The sequence below is a fragment of the Poecilia formosa genome, unplaced genomic scaffold (assembly GCF_000485575.1).
Source record: "Poecilia formosa unplaced genomic scaffold, Poecilia_formosa-5.1.2 Scaffold360, whole genome shotgun sequence".
Lineage (NCBI taxonomy): Eukaryota > Metazoa > Chordata > Actinopteri > Cyprinodontiformes > Poeciliidae > Poecilia > Poecilia formosa.
In genome coordinates this window covers 474100-491912 of record NW_006800299.1, presented here as the reverse complement: position 1 = coordinate 491912, position 17813 = coordinate 474100, and the positions used below count along the sequence as shown (strand labels likewise).

Below are 17813 nucleotides of genomic sequence, written 5' to 3'. Positions count from 1 at the left end.
AGGGTTATAGATCTAGAGTTATAGATCTAAAGTTATAGATCTAGAGTTATAGATCTAGGGTTATAGATCTAGAGTTATAGATCTAGGGTTATAGATCTAGAGTTATAGATCTAAAGTTATAGATCTAGAGTTATAGATCTAGGGTTATAGATCTATAGTTATAGATCTAGGGTTATAGATCTAGAGTTATAGATCTAAAGTTATAGATCTAGAGTTATAGATCTAGGGTTATAGATCTAGAGTCGGCTAGAAACCAGAGGTCAGACTGATTCTGAGTTTGAACCTTCAGAGTCACATAAAGACATAACAAAGTCGGCCTTCTGTCACTTGAGGGACATTTAGGAATACAGGAAGGACCTGCTGCTGTTGTTTCATTCAGGTCTTCATTATCATTGATATTATTATCATTACTACAATAACAATTATAAGAATGATAATTGTTTTCCTGCCTGTCTGTAATCCGGACTCCATGCATCCAGATTTTCCCTGCAGGTTCTGATCCCGGTTCTGCTGCTGTGATCAGAACCAGTTCCGGATGTTTGGTCCAGTTTCCTGACGTGGAGAAACCGCTGGTTTGTTTTCTCCCAGATTTCTGCCTGCAGCTCCAGGCTGACTCACCCGTTCATTATTAACTGTGTAAGAAAACCCTCCGGTCGGGTTCTGACCTCCTTTCCTCGCTCCGCCGGCCAACTCCTCCCGTGTTTATGTTTACCAGGCTGTCGCTACGGCGACGACACGGTCGTGCCCTTGCCGTCGTCTTCCCACCCTGGCGCCCAGACAGGAGGCACCCATGTCATCTGCAGGATTTCTGCTGCTGTTTTCATCCAGTTTTGTTCTCTGCTGCTAAATGAGGCGCAGCTGAGACTAAAATTAGAAACTTTATTCACATCAGTTCATTAAAAATCTGCAGACTGAACATCTGACTGATGTCCAGGATTTTACCAGTGAAACTTTTCTGGTCCAGTTCCACTTTGAAAAGAATAATATTCAGCAACTGAACTAAAATATCCAAATCTAACTAATATAAATACATTTTAATGAATTAGTTCTTAATTCAAGCTGGATTTACACCACTTGTTTGTTTCCACAACTAAACAGAGTTTTATTTATTTCCTGATATCAGGGCTATGATAGTTTTTGGGTTTTCTTTATAGTTTAGTTTTACTTTGTTTGTGTTATTCAGTTAGTTTTAAGTAGTTTTAACGTGTTTTAATTAGGTAGTAAATATTATTAAGTGTTTATTTGTAGTAATAGTTTTAGTTTTTTCATACTTTGGTTCATTTTTAGGTGCAGAATGTAAAAAGATTAAATGGTTATATTGTGTTTATGTTTTATTGGAGAATGATGGCATTTTTTCCCCAACTTCCTCTGCCGCCATTTTGTTGTCCGGCCACCAGGAGGCGTATGAAGTGCCGTAATTTGCTGACTGCTGACGTAAACTGGTTGTGTGGTAAAAAATAAATCATTTCATATCAGTTCAGAAGTCTAATGAGTAGAATAATAAACACGAAAACGAAGGATATCATATCTATAATTTCAGTTTGTTTTAAAGAGTTCTATAAAAGGACAATGTAGTTCCTGTTAGTTTTCCCCATTAATTTTTTGAATCTCCTAGCTAGCAACCTGGGCTAGCTATCTGGCTCAGTTTGTGGGATTTTGAAGGGAAACTTTGCATTAAGTTCACAGAGAGACCAACAAAGAGAAAAACATTTGGACTTCTGGAAAGTCTCATGGTTAGCGCTGAAATGCTACATGGAAGGTAGCCGCTAACTACTTTAATGCTAACTAGATTGTTTTGTTGAACGCAGCATCAATCCCTCATCCTAAGAAAGAAAGTGGTGACTGCGGAAAGGAACAGTTTCCTTTTAACAGGGGTGATGAAGGAGCAGACGCAGCAGAAACTGCAGCGACCTCTAGTCTGTTTATACAGTGACTTTGTTGGCCTTTCAAAATAAAGCTCAAAGTTTGGCTCAGTTTTTCAGAGGGACTTTCCAGATTCCAAGCGAGTCTCTAGGCTGGAAAACTTTACAAATGTGCTTTTATTGATGGAAGTAATATATTTTAAACGATATTCTGGTGGGACGACAACATTAAAAACAGCAAAGTTACAGTAAATAAGTAGGAAACAGTTGGTGTTTGAATGAGAAGCTCAGGCTGGGATCCCCCTCCTCGCTGAGGTCTCGTCTTTCGGAGCGTCGCGTCATCGTCAGCGCTGCTATCTTCGGCTCATGTGTAAACCGGGCCGCTCACCCACGCTCTATTTTAGACCAGAACCAGCATCCATCTTTATTTATCCTCATCATGGTGCTGGTTTGGTATGAATGAGGTGGGAGGCATGTTACTACATCACTGCCATGCTGGGAATGCAGGAGCCGGGCGGCAGCTGCTGGCAGCGTCTGTAAAGTTACACAGTCACAAATTAACAGCAATAACCTGGATTATTTCGGAGCCATGGGGGTTTTCCACCATGTTTTTCATTTATAAATGTCAGTTTCAAATTATATATTCAGTTAACACGCTAAATATTTAGATAATATGCAAATGCACTGGCTGACAACCAAAATAAAAGCTGGGTTTTCTTTATCATCGTTTCTTTTCCTCTTTTCTTCAACAACAAAGGATGAGCCTTTATCAGTTCAGCCTCAATCCAGCTTTTATTTTGATAGTCCATTTATGGTAAGTGAATTTCAGAATATTTAGCTCTGACATAGCTAATTATGTACTTAGTAAAAAACTAGCTAAATAATTTATTGCTCAACCCAAATGCAGATTTTGGGTTGATGCTAAATATTTAGTTTAGAAACTAAAGTTTGTTTAGAAACTAAATATGTAGCTCTGACGTAGCTAAATATTTAGTTGAAACTAAATTGCCAACTAATCATCTGTTTGGAGCTAAGCAATTAGCTTGCTCACTGAATATTTATGGAACTAAATGTTTAGCTTGTTAAGTAAATACTTAGGTTGGAGCTAATTACTTAGTTTCTGAACTAAATATTTGGATAGTAAGCTAATATATAGCTTCAAAATTATTATAAAGATGGCTAAGTAAATGTTTTGTTTGAAGCTAAGTAGTTAACTTTCTCAGAAAATATTTAGATTCCAAGCTAAATGTTTAGCTTCAACATAAATATTTAGTTTGCTAACTAGGTGAAATTTTACACACATATAGAAATATAAATATATCGTTTGATAACTAAATATCCAGTATGAAACTTTGATATTTATAACACGGTGAAAAATTAACATATTTTTTTCTTCTTACGACAGGCTAAATAACTCCACTGTGTGTTACTTTAAGCGTCCCTCTGGGGTTAAAGGTCAACCTCAGTCCAGCTGTGTCTCCTGCGCCAGCGGCGGCCATGTTGTCTGTTTACTCTCTGCTTGCCGTGACTCAGCTCCGCCTGAGCTCTCGGTTTTCCCAGCCGTGTTTTTCTCCAGGTTTCCTCCTTCCGGTTCGGCTGCGGGTCACGTGGCCGGCCGCCTGACGGCTGGCGGCTCGTTTCGTCACGTCGGTCCGTCCCTGATGGAAACGTGAGCGGCAGGTTTTGCTCTGTCACCGGGAAACTTCAGCTGTCATGATGTAATCTGGGGTTTTTAGGGTTAATCTGTAGTTCCGTTGTTCGTTTCAGACACAACACTGTGCATAAGTCTTCAACCAGGCTCAGATTTGTGCAAGAAGCAACAATAGTGGGGGAAATGTTCTGGTTTGACTGAAACAGAGAAAGCTCCAGAGATGATGGATGAAAATGTCAGGAAACTAAACCCGGGATGACTCGGGACTTTTGCACAGATATGATGCAAGATCAGCTCAGCTTCATGAAACTCATCATCACTATTGGAAAGTTTTACAGCAGCTGCAGTTCGTACTTTTACATACATATTTATATTTAATTGGTTTAAATTCATTTAACTTTTACTCTTATTTATGTTATTTTCATATTTCCAGATAAAACAATGTACAACATTCAGTCAGATAATGTTCATAAAACGAGTTATTTTTGGATGGTAAAACCTGATTTTATGTGTTTTATTCATGTTTTTCCATCTAACTGGATTATGTTGGTTTATTTATTACATATTAATGTAATCCTCTGTTTTCATATTATGCTTCACCGGTTTCTTGGTTGTTTTAAAGTTGTCCATAGATATATTCTGTATTCATAACTTTTATTTTTAAATTAACTCCTTAACCACTCTGTTCTAGGAAAAAATATTTGTTTTGTGTGTTATCGAGAAATTGGCAACACTATTGATTCTGATTTATTCTTGTTTTTGTGATAAAAGTTGTGAAAACATGATGTTGGATTCTTTCATGTTCAAACTGATAGTTCAGGACTCATGAAATTTCATCACAATAAATTAATAAATAACAATGGAACTCAAACAGTTTAACATATTAAATAATGTGAGTAAAATTGAAGTCAGTAGAACAAAATTCAGTAAAAGGACAAGACTGGACAAAACAAAAATATAAATCTGTTCTAATTTATATATTTGGTTAAATTGACATGGAAAATTAAAAAACAAATGTTAGTGAAATTTTGATTAATTTAGGTAATCCTGTGTTACCACGTCACAGCAGCAGGGGGCGACCTTCAGCCCTTCGTCAAAATTAAACTGATTTCATGTTTAGCCATGATGGAGGGTCAGACTCATCTGTCTGAACAGCTGCATCCATCTGGGCCAATGGGAGAGCTCGGGGGAGATGACATCATCACCTCTGATCAGCAGTGAGGTCATGGTGATGACCTCAGCCTTCATCACCATGAATCCCGAATGAGCCTTCTCCCTTTCCGTCCAATCAGCTGCGGCCTGGACTATCAGCTAATGAGGCCAGACGGTCCGCAGCCAATCAGAGTCCAGCACACTACGAGATCAATAATTCAGACACAAACACTGACGGATCAGAACCGGCGGGTCCGGAAGCGATGAGGCGGCAGAGAGAGGAGAGAAAATGGAGGAGCGGAGCGTGGAGGGAAATCAGAGCTGATGTCACTGCCGGCAGCGGTGAGTCAATCAGGTCCCACCGACGGCCCGCCATGTTGTTCACTAACATGTCACATCTTAAAGCTAAATATTTAATTAGCAAGCTAAATATTTAGCTAATATGAAATCACTTGCAGATAACCAGATGTGGACTATCGAAATAAAAGCTTGGTCTTCGTTATTGTCGGTTCTGTTCCTTTTTCATCGAACGACATTTAAGCTTAAAACAAATAAGACATTCTAAAGGCAACCCAGACGGTTAGCAACGGATCTACGGCAACAGAGACGCATCATAGTTGAACTGTTCAGTTTACCCAGCTTGTATTTTGGTAGTTTACTTCCTCTTTATCGGCACTTGAATTAGCATATCAGCTAAATATTTTTCGCCAGCTCGGAAAAATTCATTTTGAATCTAAACAGTTAGCTTGCTCACTTAATCGTCATGGAGATTAAAACCTGGCAGAATATTTACCTTCAAACTGTGTGCTAACTGCTAGCTGAGTGTTTAGCTTGTCTCTAAACATTCAGGTTGAAAAGCCCCTCCAAACCGACCGGCTCTGGGTGAAAAACTAATCACTCCCAACCTTCCGCTTCAGCAGCAGCTGCTAACTGGTGAACAGTCTTAACCATAGACATAATATAAGGATAGACCCTCATGGACCGCTCTCGCCTATTGTCGCTGACGAGATTTAGGGCGGCCATCTTGGAGCGGTCCGCCACTCCACTCAGCGTTATGTGTTTAGCAGCACAATGACGTATCAGCGGATTTAATGATCATAACAGCTTTTTTGTTACTGTAAACCATATTCAAACATCTATCAAAGCAACATTTATAAACAATTGTATTTTTAAGTATGTTTTTAATACATAGTTCATCATATTTAAATATGCTTAGTGGCTATAACAATAGAATAGGAATGGAATATTCTGATATTTACGTATGATTAGCATATTACAAAGCACACAGCCGTTCATAATTTATTTAATAAATTATTTAGTAATATCAATACATATTTTATATAACTATACAAACACTAATAAATAAAGTTTAATAATGGCACAAACAAATAATGATTAATAGTGAATTATATATACAGTGATTCTTGAGAATAGGGACAAAATGGGTTTTAATTTTCCCATAATTTTTTTTGTTATTTCTCAACCTTATGTGTGCAAATATGACAAATAATGTTTAGGAAATGTAAAGATGCTAAGGTACAGGCTCCCTGTTGCAACATTTTTAAAAAAAAAATTATATTTTTAATCGACCTGACCTAGAAAGTTGTCATCACCATCTGACAAAAATAAATAAAAAATCATTTTTAATGACCCCATTAGTGATATTTTTTTACTCATTTTACAGACAAATGCTTCTCAAGAAACAAAAGAAATATTTAAAACCAAAAACAACAAAAAGTCCATCTGACGGAGTTGACACAGAACTGAAGGTGGTGACAAACTAGTGAATAAAATGAAAAACTTGGTGTACCATTTACATAAATTTACATAAATGTAAATTTATGTAAATTTACATAAATTTACATAAATTTATGTAAAATTTATGTATTTTACATAAATTTTACAATTTATGTAAAATACATTAAAATGAATTAATTGCACATTTAAGTGAGATTTGACAACAATTTCACTGAAAGAGTCAGAAAAACTCTGACGGAGTTGACAAAAAGCCAAACTACCTCAATTTATATGATGTTATTCTGAAGGAGGCCATATTGTAGCTCATCAGGNGATGTTTAGTTTCTTGTGAGTCAGCAGCCATTTTTCTCTCCTGACCTTTGACCTTCAGTGAGGCTACCTGTGTTGTCGGGAACATCCCGAGCCGCTCTCTGTTGGGTAGAAACCTGAACAGAGCTGAACTTCCTCCCAGCGTTCTTCTTGTTTCGTCATGTTTGGTTCTTTTGTTCCTGCGGTGTGGAGGTGTGCTGCGGCGCTACGCCAGGAAAACCTGTCCGATTTCACACGTGAGAACTCTGCCTGCTCTGCTCTCCTCTGGAAGTTGCTCCACTCCCAGCGGCTGACTGGAACCCTGGCTGTTCCGGTAAAGCGTTCCCGTTTGGGAGCAGATTTTGCTCTGGAATCGCCACGCTGCTGAAAACATGCCGTGTGGGGAGGCTGCCCTGAGATGTGTTGGATCAGATAAAGACGTCTGCTGGTGGGAGCTGCTCCTCTCCTTCAAAGTGAAACTGAACTCTGGTGAACTGCCTCCCTCAGATTCCAGGGAAGCCATGAAAACAATCACTGGTTTCCTCTACGCATTTCTTTACAGACGTCAACTTGTGCAATATGCTCCGTGTTGGAGCAACCTTTTAGCTGCTTTTGCACTGAAAATGTGATCCTGGATTAAAAGCTCAAATAACTCAACCTGGATCCACAGAAGGGATGTCTTCAGGAAATCCAAAATGTTGTGAGAGATGAAACTGCAAAAACCAAAAGTGTCAAAACTTGATGGGAATGATCTGAAGTCAGTTTGATCAAAGACAGACCTGCAGAAATCATTTTGTCTCTTTGAAAGAACAAAATGATTTGCAAAGGAATCAAAGTTTTTATTTGAGATTCAGCGTTCCCAAAGTCGCCTGTCATGTTTTACCCTCCTGATCTGGTAGACTCTGTTCGATTAGAGACCAAAACTTCAACATTTGCTCCATTTCCGGATCGTCAAACCAACCAAACCCTGTGAGCAGCCTGTTCCCCTCCTGGCCTGTGGGGGCGCTGCACCAACAACCACTGAAGGAAACGAGACAAAAACCTCTGAAGACACTGAGAGCAACTTCCTTCTTCACCAGATGGAAACAAGATGGAGGCGTCAGGTTTTAGCGGTTGGAGGATTTCTCTTTAGTCTTTGGCTAAAGACCAGGAGCCATTTCTGCTGCTAGCGCTAGGCTAGCACGTTAGCTTTGGTTGTATTTACCCAGAATGCCCTGCACTGTAGTCCACTTCCTGCTTTTGGAGCGGTCTGTGGTCCGTTTTGCGTTCACATCCAAACCGAACCCAGACGGAGGTTTGGAGGACCAAAGGTCAGAGGTCAGTTAGCATTCATACCTTATCAACCGGACCGGAGTTTATAGACAAACGGACCGGAGTTGGATTGAACAGGACTGGAACAAACAAATAAGGAAGGAGAGGAAGTGAGGAAGGCCATTTCATGAAAATAATCTTCCTCTTCTTCATCATCCACATAATAAGTGGATGAAATCATTGGCCGCCATTTTTTCTCCATCTAATGATCCTGATTTGATTTGTTTTCCTCCAAAACATGGAACAGATCTAAACAGCAGCGGTTCTAGTTCCCTCACTGCGTCATTCAGAGGTCAGAGGTCGTCAGGGCCTCAGACTGAGTTGGATCTGAGAGGAGAAAACAACAGTGACTCCAAGTCAAGCGGCGGTTCAGCTGTTTTCCACCATCAGATGAAAGCCGTCTCATCTGGCGCTGACTCAGCGTTTAGGGATGGCAGGAATGACTCAGCAGTTTCTCACTGCCATTCTGCTGGATCTGAAGATGTTACAGCAGCGCCGCCGACCCAGTGACCCGCCGACCCAACAACCCAACGACCCGGATCAGAACAATACGCTCTGGGACTGTTGTCTGAAGCAGATGACTGGACCCATTGGACCGGTTCTGACTGGACCCATTGGACCGCCTGGTTCTGCTGCCTCACAGTCTGGGCGTGTTGCTCTGCTTGTGATCAGAAAATTCTCTGATCTGATATTTAGTGGAAATTCTTAGCTTGTAAGCTAAATATTTACAGCAAATATTTGCTTGCTGACTAACAGAAATAAATACTATGTTGTTTGTAGTTAAACATTTTTAACTCAACATGACCTTTAGCTTTTTAAAGTTTACCTGCTGAATATTTATTTTTTATTCTTTGATTTTTGGTGGCGTCACACAGGAAGTTAGAGGTGTCTCCTTAAAACCCTTCCCCAGATGTTCCAGCTGAGTTGGCGTAAACCTGGAGGAATTTGAAGCAATAATAACTTCTCTAAAAGCTAACTGACCAGAAACATGAGACGTTTAGTCTGATTTCCTGTCACACAGAAACAGAGAGAAGGTTGTGAAGCTGTAATCCTGTTTCTGTACGTAATGTGTGGATAATCCGTCGTGTCATCAGGTTCTGACCGCGGCTCTTTGCTCTCATTTCTCATGCGGTCGGTCAGCGGCGTGAGCAACACTCAGGATCATCCAGACCCTGTGGACAGAAACTACTGTGTCATGGTGGAGATTCTGGTTCAGCTCCAGGATTAAAAGACAAAAACATCCAAAATGTTCAACACCATTTATTGTTGCCTGAGTCGCTGATTCCTGCCAGCCTTTCGTTTAGCAGAGGACGTCCTCCGAGGCCCTACAGGCCACCAGCAGGTTGACAACATGAGGTCATGGTGAGGCATCGGCAGCCAGGAGCGAAGCGACGGCTCAAGTTGCAGAAACATCTGTAGCTTTGTGCTGCAGTCAGAATGAAAGTGATGACGGAGCCGCTCCTTCATCACGCCACCTCTCTGCTCCTCATCCTCACTTTCATCAGCGGCCTCAGTCAGCGCAGATCTCACTTTTTATGTTAGTCTGCAGGGATGAGGAAGCTGCTAATGATGAAAACCAAGAACAGAACCGGTCTGGACCTGACCCCCAGGGTCAGTAACGGAGTCCCACAGGGTTCTGTCCAACATGTTCCCCCAAATAACGACTGTTTGCCCAGGTCATCTTCATCACTGGTTCTGGTGTCTCTCATCTTCCTCTTAGCTGGTTCTGGTCTGGCCCGTTTACTGACCAGCCAGTACCACCACAGCTGTTGGACCAGCTAATGGTTTCTTTGGATGAGTGGGTCGGTACCAGGTGGGTCGGTACCAGGTGGGTCGGTACCAGGTGGGTCGGTACCAGGTTTGCTAACCTCTGCAGCACAATGAATGAATTGTCCCAGATAAATCCTGAAGCGATAATTTACTTTGTAAACTTTCAGAGGAATGAAGTGAAACATGGACCTGAAACCAGGTGACCGGGTCCAAAGAATCACTTCCTGCAGCACAAAACGTACAGCTAGCTGTGTAACGGCATCTTTGAGCCTGCTGGGGGCGCTATGCTTTATTGTAGCACCTGTTGTTTTTCACACATGGTTGAAATTAGCGCTTTCGCATTAGCTTCGGCTAAATACCACGTTGGTGTAGCACTTTAGCATTAGCTACTGCTAAATATTGTATTGAAATACAGGTTTAGCATTAGTTTATGCTAGATATCATGTTTGTGTAGCGCCTTAGCACTGGCTGTCTTGCTTTAGCTCTTTATAATTAGCTTTTGCTAAATGCCACGTTGGTGAAGCACTTTAGCAGAACTAATGCTTTTGATTAGCTCTTTAGGGTTAGCGTAGCTAACTTCCTGGTTAGCCACACTCACCACTGGAAATGTCAGCAGAAGGAAGACGGTGACAATGTTCTGATGGACTTCAGAACCCCTCGGACCAGAACCAGAGGACGACATGGCGGCCCGGACCGTCAGACTGAATGAAACGCCAGCTTCACTTCCACTGGAGACGGGAGCTTCAGACCACTGAGCAACAGTCCGGTTCTGGTTCTGGTTCAGTCCAAGCAGAATCCAGATGTTCCAGCTCAGAGGTGGGCAGTCCTGGTCCTGGAGGTCCGAGTCCTGCAGCTCTTAATGTCTCCCTGGTCCAACACACCTGGATCCAGCAGCTGAATCTCCTCCTCAGTGCAGTCAGGTTCTCCAGAGTCCTGCTAACGACTCAGTATCTGACTCAGGTGTGTTGAAGTAGAGAAACACCTAAAGGCTCCAGGAGACCGGCCCTGTTCTAGCTCCAGATTCATGTTAAATTCTCTCAGACTCTCTCAAGGCCATTACTGGTGCACTTTTTCCTTCCACTCAACTTTCATGCTTCTATTTACGCCTCAGTGACCAACCAATGTTTACGAAGACATTGACTGGACTGGAGGAAACCTGGAGAAGTGCAGAAAATGCTTAAAAATGAAACCAAAGCCAGAAAGTTTGAGTCTTGGGTTTGAGTGAGGATGCCAACACGAAGCAGGAAGCCATAAAAAAAACCTTCATGACTTCCTGTTGGGTTTTTCTAACTGGATTAAATGAACTGGGAGTTTCTCTGAACACGTTTCCGTGTTTGTTTCCAGTTGATGTTGAACTTGTTCCGTCGCGTCCCGGCCGAGGGTTCAGGCCCAGCCGCACCTTTTTCTGCCCCAAACTTAATAACTTCCACAGAACATCAGAGAACAGGAACAAGGCCTGGAGGGACGCCTGCACCGATGGAATCTGGTCACTGCCGTAAACCTCTGCAGAGCCGGCTGATGTTTCAGCAGGAACATCAGGATTCCAGGAATCTGCAGGAAAAATTTCAGCTTCAGTGGAAAAATAAAGATTTCCTAAAAGAGAGGGTGGGCGGAGAGCTTCCTTCCAGTTTCTCCAGAAAATCCTAGAAACAGACGAGGCGACGCCTCCGTCTTGTTTTCCTTCAGTTGGATTCACCCTTCATCAGCTCCTCTTCCTCATCTTCACCCAGCAGGTCAGGAGCTGCAGCACAGCGCCCCCTGCTGACGCAGCAACATTCTGGATTTATTCTGACTCTGGAGAAACAAAGATCTAATGATGTCTCACTCTGACTGAAACTAGAGCTCAGGTTAACTCCAGAGCTGTGAAAAGTTTTCACACCCCTCAGACTTGGTCTGCTTTTGATTTTTGTTTCAGATCGCAGCGTCTCCCCATGTGGATGAACTTTGACCCTTTCTGCTTCTAGATTTGGTTTAATTCAAACACACCAGGAACGGCCTGTTTAAAGACATGCTCCTGCATCTGACATGGATTTAAGTCTAGACTTTGACTAGGTCAGTCCAGAAGGTTGACTTTGATCTAGGACTGCATCTAAGGATTATTTTGTAACTTAATTATTCTGGTGATTATTTTTTTATTTTGACAATTAATCTCAAACACAAATAGTGACAATAAGCTCATTGTCTCATAATAAAATAAAACGGCTTTCTGCTTCCTCAGGTTTCTTATCAACATTAAGGGTGACACTGCTCCCTTCTGGTCAGGATGTGAACTGCAGGCTGCAGAATTTACACATCCAAGAGAAACAGAAGAAGTCCAATGTAGTTTCCATGTTAAATTTAGATGTCTTATTAAATCTGTCTTAATCTTCAGAAGGTCTAAAACTTTCAGCAGCAACACCTGGATCCATAACGAATGCACAAAACCCCAGAAAACAACCCAGAAGAGTCCAGTGTGGAGCTTCATCAGCTGTGCACGCTGCTTCCCAGGATGCACTGCTCCCAGCAGCCTCAGTGTCCTCCAGCAGAGAGGACAGGAATGTCCGGCTGGACGCTGCAGAGGCATCAGGCGGAGGAGGGACCGGCGTCTTCATCACCGACCCGTTTCTTCCTCTTCCTCACAGATCACTTCTGCAGCTCCTGCGGCGTGCTGAACGTCTCGTACACGATGGCGGCAAACTCCTTCACCTGGTTGTTCAGCAGCAGGTCCTGCAGAGAAAACGTCCGATTACCAGAACAGAACCGGTCTGGACCCCGGTCTGGACCCCGGCCTGCCGGTGGAACCAAACCACCCGGATCCAGCCGCTCGACCCACAGCAGGGACGGTTTCCACAGAACCACCAGGTCGGACCCACCTGAACGAAGTGGCTGGGAGTGTCACTGCAGACGGAGTTGATCTGACCGTTGATGATGGGGATGATCTTGGCCAGCGGCAGGCTGACGGCCGACAGGCTGACAGAGAAAAACGTCAAACTAATCAGCCAGAGAACCAAACGTTTCCCTTCAGATCAGCTGGAAAGAAGATGCAGCTTTAATCCCTGAAGCCAAACACCGATTCAAACCTCTGGAAGATACTGACGGCTCATAAGGTCTCTACAGAATCTGACTTTAAACCATATTTATAACTGTTCCCAGAGCAGCAACAGTTGCTTCTTTAGAGTTGTTGCTGTGGTTTTGGCATTGTCCAGATATCTGCGGTCTGTCCGGTTCTGACCTGTCGGGGGCGGAGTCACTGACAGGAAGCCGGAAGAACTCGGCCAGGTTGTCAAGGAGACGAGAGAAGCCGCGGTTCAGACAGGCGCCGAGAACTTTGCTCAGATCTGGACTGAAGACAGAAACACAGCAGGCGGTTAGCATTAGCATTAGCTTTAGCGCCAGCATTAGCTGCGCCGGACTCGTCCACCTGTCCAGCATGTCTCTGGTCTCGTTCAGCAGTCTGATGGTCACCAGGTCCTTCTCCGTTAAGCCGCACGCCTGCAGGGGACAAAACCAGAGAGTGAGGACGAGGCTCCTGATTGGACGCCGTCCTCAGCAGAGCGGACGACTTTAATCCTTCATCTTCATGTTTATCATATCTATAAAAGCTCAGGAAAGAGAGGCTCTGAAGAAATGTCACTCGATTTGTTGCTAGTCGCTTTTTCAAAATAAAAGTGGCCACCTGGTCGGCGAGGACTTCCTCATCGTCCGCCAGCATGTAGGAGGACAGCGGGCGTCCAGAGTCCACCTCGGCTCGGATCCAGATCAGCTGCTGCTCCAGCTCCAGCAGGGACAGACTCTGCTTCAGAGACACCCTGGACACAGACAGGAGGACATGAGGGGACAGATGTCTTGGAGACAGTGAGGGACAGACGCAGAGACGTTTACCCGCCTAGGGAGTTCTGCACTGCCGTCTTAACCCTGGAGATCAGCTCCGTCAGCCCTGGAGAGACGCATGGACGGGTCAGAGGACAGACAAAGGACAGAGACTGGTCAGGGGGAGGGGGACGCTCCCTACCGTCTCCTAGGAGATGCTGGATGCTGGACAGGTACTGCTGCTGGACATCTGGAGGCGTCAGAGGACTCTGAGGGACAACAAACATGAAGTTTCTCCTTTAAACTCCCTGAAGTGAAAAATTCCTGTGGGACAAATCAAAGCGCTAAGCTAATAGCGCTCGCTGCTAGCTGTCTGCTAGCTGTCTGCTAGCTGTCTGCTAGCAGGCCCTCCTCACCGCAGCGCTCTTCCCCACAGAGTTGTCCAGGTACAGGTATCCCCCGATGATGTTGAGCTGCACCCTGAGGAGAACCACCAGCATGCAGGTGCTGTAGACGGCCACGACGGTCCGGGTGAAGCCTGAGGAACACACACCACGTCGGGAACACACACCACGTCGGGAACACACACCACGTCGGGAACACACACACACCACGTCGGGAACACACACCACGTCGGGAACACACACCACGTCGGGAACACACACCACGTCGGGAACACACACCACGTCGGGAACACACACACACCACGTCAGGAACACACACACACCCCGTCAGGAACACACACCACGTCAGGAACACACACACACCACGTCAGGAACACACACACACCCCGTCAGGAACACACACCACGTCGGGATCGAACTCCTCGGCTTTACGCCAGGAGAAACGTTTCAAACTCTTACTGATGATCTTTAGGTTTTCCCAGATCTCCAGCTTGTTGGCTGGTCTGTCAGAAGAAACAAAGAAGGAAAATGAATCATTTCTGGCTGCTAAGCAGAAAACTCAGAAGTGCGGATGAGCGAACAGCAGTGGGGGCCAAACTTCCACTAGCGTGCTAACAGCTAATTTTAGCTCAACGCTATAGATATTTTGCTAGAAAAGGAGAAGCTATGTTTAGCGTACTTAAATGTCCCTAAATGAACCTTTTTTTGGATATTTTGAAAAACCTTTTTGTAAACTTTCAGTTGAATATTGCTGTTGAGTTTTTGGTTATCAACTGGTAACAATTCTGCAAGTAGTTGAACATTTATATTCATGCTCTTATTTTGAAGGAGGGGAAGACAGCAGTTCTGTTTATATTTTTTCCCTCCTATAACTTTATTTCAAACAAGAAACATTCAGGAGCAAGCTATAAACATAAAAAGCATTAGCAGAACTAATGTTTAAGATTAGCACTGCAGTGTTAGTGCAGCTAGCTGTTTAGTTAGCAGTGCTAGCCACTGGTGATCTGCTGTGACTCACTTTGTTTTCAGCATCGCCGTCAGACTCTCGGAGTTGAGCTGAGTGACGATGGCCTCTCTGAGCGGAGGAAGCATCGACAGAACTGGAAAACACAAAATCTGTGAATTCCTCTCCACCTTCATAAAACCTGAAACTTTTCCTCGTTTAAAATGATCTGGACTTCTGACCCGTCATGTTGCAGGTTCTCTGGTTGCTCTCGAAGTGGAACTGCCTTCTGGCCTGGGCTATGTACTCGCTCGCCTCCTTCTCCTGGACCTCCTTGATCTTCTTCTGGGCATATTTACTGAGCAGGTAAACTCCTGGTAGGTGATTGTAGAACACAAAGAGCCAAAACAAAACTATGACTCGTCCACTGGTTGATATTCTGGACTAATTGAAGTGGTTTTGTTTAGTGAGACAGAATTATAAAGTTGTGTTAGACGTGTTGTAGTATTCTATATTCTGAGGAGCAATCATTCAATCAGACAGAGATATAAATAGGAATAGCAAAAGCAAAGGAGGTGGATTAGCAGAGCTGATGTGTCATCCAGGAAATGTTACTGTGGAATATCATCTCTATTGACAGCCATACAGCAACGGTCAGAGGCCTCTTCAGATTTGTTGCAACACTGACTGCTACAGGAGATCCTTCCTACCTACAGCATCAGCATCCACAACTTGTTATATTTTTATCTGGACGTTTAAATTTAGTTTCTCTTTAGAGATAATGTGTTTCTAAACTGAATTAAATGAAGTACTACTAACTCATCACATAGGATTACTCTCTAAAAATGTCAGTTTTTAATTTACTTAAATATATTTTCAGTAAACATGGAAGGAACAAAGAGATCTGAAAGAACTTCTTAAGCCGAATTCAACATGAAGTTATGATATTTATAAAAACATTTAAGTCCGTGCCTTTACTCTCGTATAATATCAAACTAAATCTTTTTAAAAGCTCAAATGATCGGAGTCTGGTTAGTAGCTGCTGCTAGCCTGGATCAGTCAGCACCCACCTCCGACCACAGCTCCGGTGAAAATAAATTTCTTCTTGTGTCGTTTGATAAAATTCCAGACAGATGAAAACATCTTCAAACAGCGAAAAGTTTAGAAACTAAAACCTCTTTGTGGTTTCAGCCTCTGCTCCTTATTTCACACACGTTAGCCGGACTGCAGCTCGGAGTCTGCATGCTAAAACTTCAGAGCTACGCTAACCAAAACCCAGGCAAAACATCCGGTTTGGAATTTCAATGTAAAATCCAATGTCGTGAAAAATTTTAAACTTAATTCAAATTAAACAAACCTAGATTTGATTTCGGAACTAAAATCTGAGAACGAAGTAAAAAAAAAAAGTTAGCTAAAACAACAATTGTGTCTCTTGACTTTAGTAACAGTCTCTGTGCACAAAGAGATTTAACAACTCTTAATGTGTTACAGCTTTAATGGCTTATAAACCAGGAGAAGTTCAAATAAACAATTTCACTTTGTTCCGATTTTTTAATTTAATTAAATAACCCAAATTATTCCTAATAATAATTTACTAAATTCACAAACTGCAACCATACACCAGCACCTACGTCTGTCAGTTCTTTTATTTTGCACACCACTTCACCTATTTCCGGTTCAGATTTTACGTGAAGACGTCAGTTTAACGTAAGAGAGCGTCGTGGATACGGTCCGTCCGATATTATCCTCCCCGACTGTCAGCGTGGAGCGCAGAAAGTTGCCTTGAAAAGCATAAAAACGGTAAATAAATGCGGTTTATTAACCGACAGTCTGTCACCGTGGAGTGACGTCAGACGGCATTGGTAACCATGGCAACAGAAGAGAGCCGTAAAGCCGAGTTAGAGGCCGGGTTTTCTGTAAGCGATGAAGAAATGAAGAAGTGGATGTCGAGAGCTTTTGAAATGGTGAGTAATATCTTTAACAGTGAAAATTACTAAGTTTATCTGATATTTAATCATTAAAAAGGGATAGTCAATTAAAATGAAAATTATCAAAATAAAAATATTTCAGCGTTAGAACTTTATGAATAGGAAGGTCCTGGTAAACCTGGGATTTAGATTATTTTTGGTGGGTTTCTGGGGAGGAATGAGATATTTATATATTTTTGTTTATTTAACCTTTATTAATATTAAAAACAAACATTTAGAACAACACAGGATGAAAAATACACATCTAGATTCAAATTTGTCCATCTTTTAGACTTTTTTCTGCTGTGTGACCAACTTTGACTGAGTTTGTCGTTGCATGCAGGCCAGAGAGGCGCTGCAGAGCGGCGAGGTTCCGGTCGGATGCCTGCTGGTCCACGGACAGGAAGTGGTGGGGAAAGGCCGGAACGAGGTCAACGAGACCAAAAACGTAGGAAACCTTTTCTTCTTCTTCTCCTCTGGAAGATGGAGGCAGATCTGGGGTCGTCGTGACAACACTCCTGTGTGTGAAATGCTCTCAGGCGACGCGTCATGCTGAGATGGTCGCCCTGGACCAGCTGCTGGACTGGTGTCGCCGTGGCAACCTGGACGTGAGGGGCGTGTGCGAGCGGACGGTGCTGTACGTGACGGTGGAGCCGTGTGTGATGTGCGCCGCAGCCCTGCGCCTCATGAGTATCCTGGTGTGACTGTGTGTCTCAGTGTGTGTGACTGTGTGTGACTTTGTGCGTTTGTTTGTAATACCTTGTGGGGACGATTTTCCTGACATATGCTACGTTGTGGGGACCAATCGCTCCTCGTGGGGACCTGAGCCTGGTCGGGTCAGGGGTCAGAGTTAGGGCTAAGGTATGAATTGAGTTTTGGTTAGGGTTAGGGTTAGGTATGTGATGGTTAGGGTTAGGA

The 17813-nt window shown here is 43.2% G+C and overlaps 2 protein-coding genes and 2 long non-coding RNA genes across 5 annotated transcripts in view; 3 read left to right on the top strand and 1 right to left on the bottom strand.

Annotated features, from left to right (window-relative positions):
- The window catches only part of LOC103153725 (uncharacterized), a 2757-nt gene extending 1841 nt beyond the window's left edge, over positions 1-916 (top strand). The window contains exons 2-3 of the long non-coding RNA XR_477836.2: positions 480-636; positions 716-916. This is a non-coding gene — a long non-coding RNA (uncharacterized LOC103153725). The remainder of the gene's footprint in view (positions 1-479; positions 637-715) is intronic.
- Positions 917-3281: 2365 nt separating this feature from the next.
- LOC103153719 (uncharacterized) lies at positions 3282-4451 on the top strand. The gene is made up of 2 exons (XR_477834.2): positions 3282-3531; positions 3630-4451. It is a non-coding gene; the product is annotated as an uncharacterized LOC103153719 (long non-coding RNA).
- A 7453-nt stretch (positions 4452-11904) lies between these two features.
- On the bottom strand, positions 11905-16227 carry pex3 (peroxisomal biogenesis factor 3). The gene is made up of 12 exons (XM_007574746.2): positions 15999-16227; positions 15171-15302; positions 15004-15085; positions 14445-14488; positions 13998-14119; positions 13784-13850; positions 13654-13708; positions 13448-13580; positions 13193-13263; positions 13004-13114; positions 12645-12741; positions 11905-12498 (listed from the first exon to the last, which is right to left on the bottom strand). The coding sequence occupies exons 1-12, from the start codon at positions 16069-16071 to the stop codon at positions 12415-12417; spliced, it is 1071 nt and encodes a 356-aa protein (XP_007574808.1). The 5' UTR covers positions 16072-16227; the 3' UTR covers positions 11905-12414.
- Positions 16228-16591: 364 nt separating this feature from the next.
- adat2 (adenosine deaminase tRNA specific 2) overlaps positions 16592-17813 on the top strand; it is a 3073-nt gene continuing 1851 nt past the window's right edge. The window contains exons 1-3 of one of the 2 annotated variants that reach the window (XM_016662127.1): positions 16592-16892; positions 17239-17343; positions 17435-17593. In XM_016662127.1, coding sequence (XP_016517613.1) covers positions 16797-16892; positions 17239-17343; positions 17435-17593 — 360 coding nt within the window. In that variant the 5' untranslated portion in view covers positions 16592-16796. The remainder of the gene's footprint in view (positions 16893-17238; positions 17344-17434; positions 17594-17813) is intronic. The other variant, XM_007574747.2, reaches the window with a different exon arrangement.

Coding starts and splice junctions, on each gene's coding strand:
- pex3 (XM_007574746.2), bottom strand. CDS start 16,071: ATGTTTTCATCTGTCTGGAATTTTATCAAACGACACAAGAAGAAATTT. Junction 15,303..15,998: donor CACCGGAGCTGTGGTCGGAG/GTGGGTGCTGAC, acceptor ATCACCTACCAG/GAGTTTACCTGCTCAGTAAA. Junction 12,499..12,644: donor CTCCCAGCCACTTCGTTCAG/GTGGGTCCGACC, acceptor TTTTCTCTGCAG/GACCTGCTGCTGAACAACCA.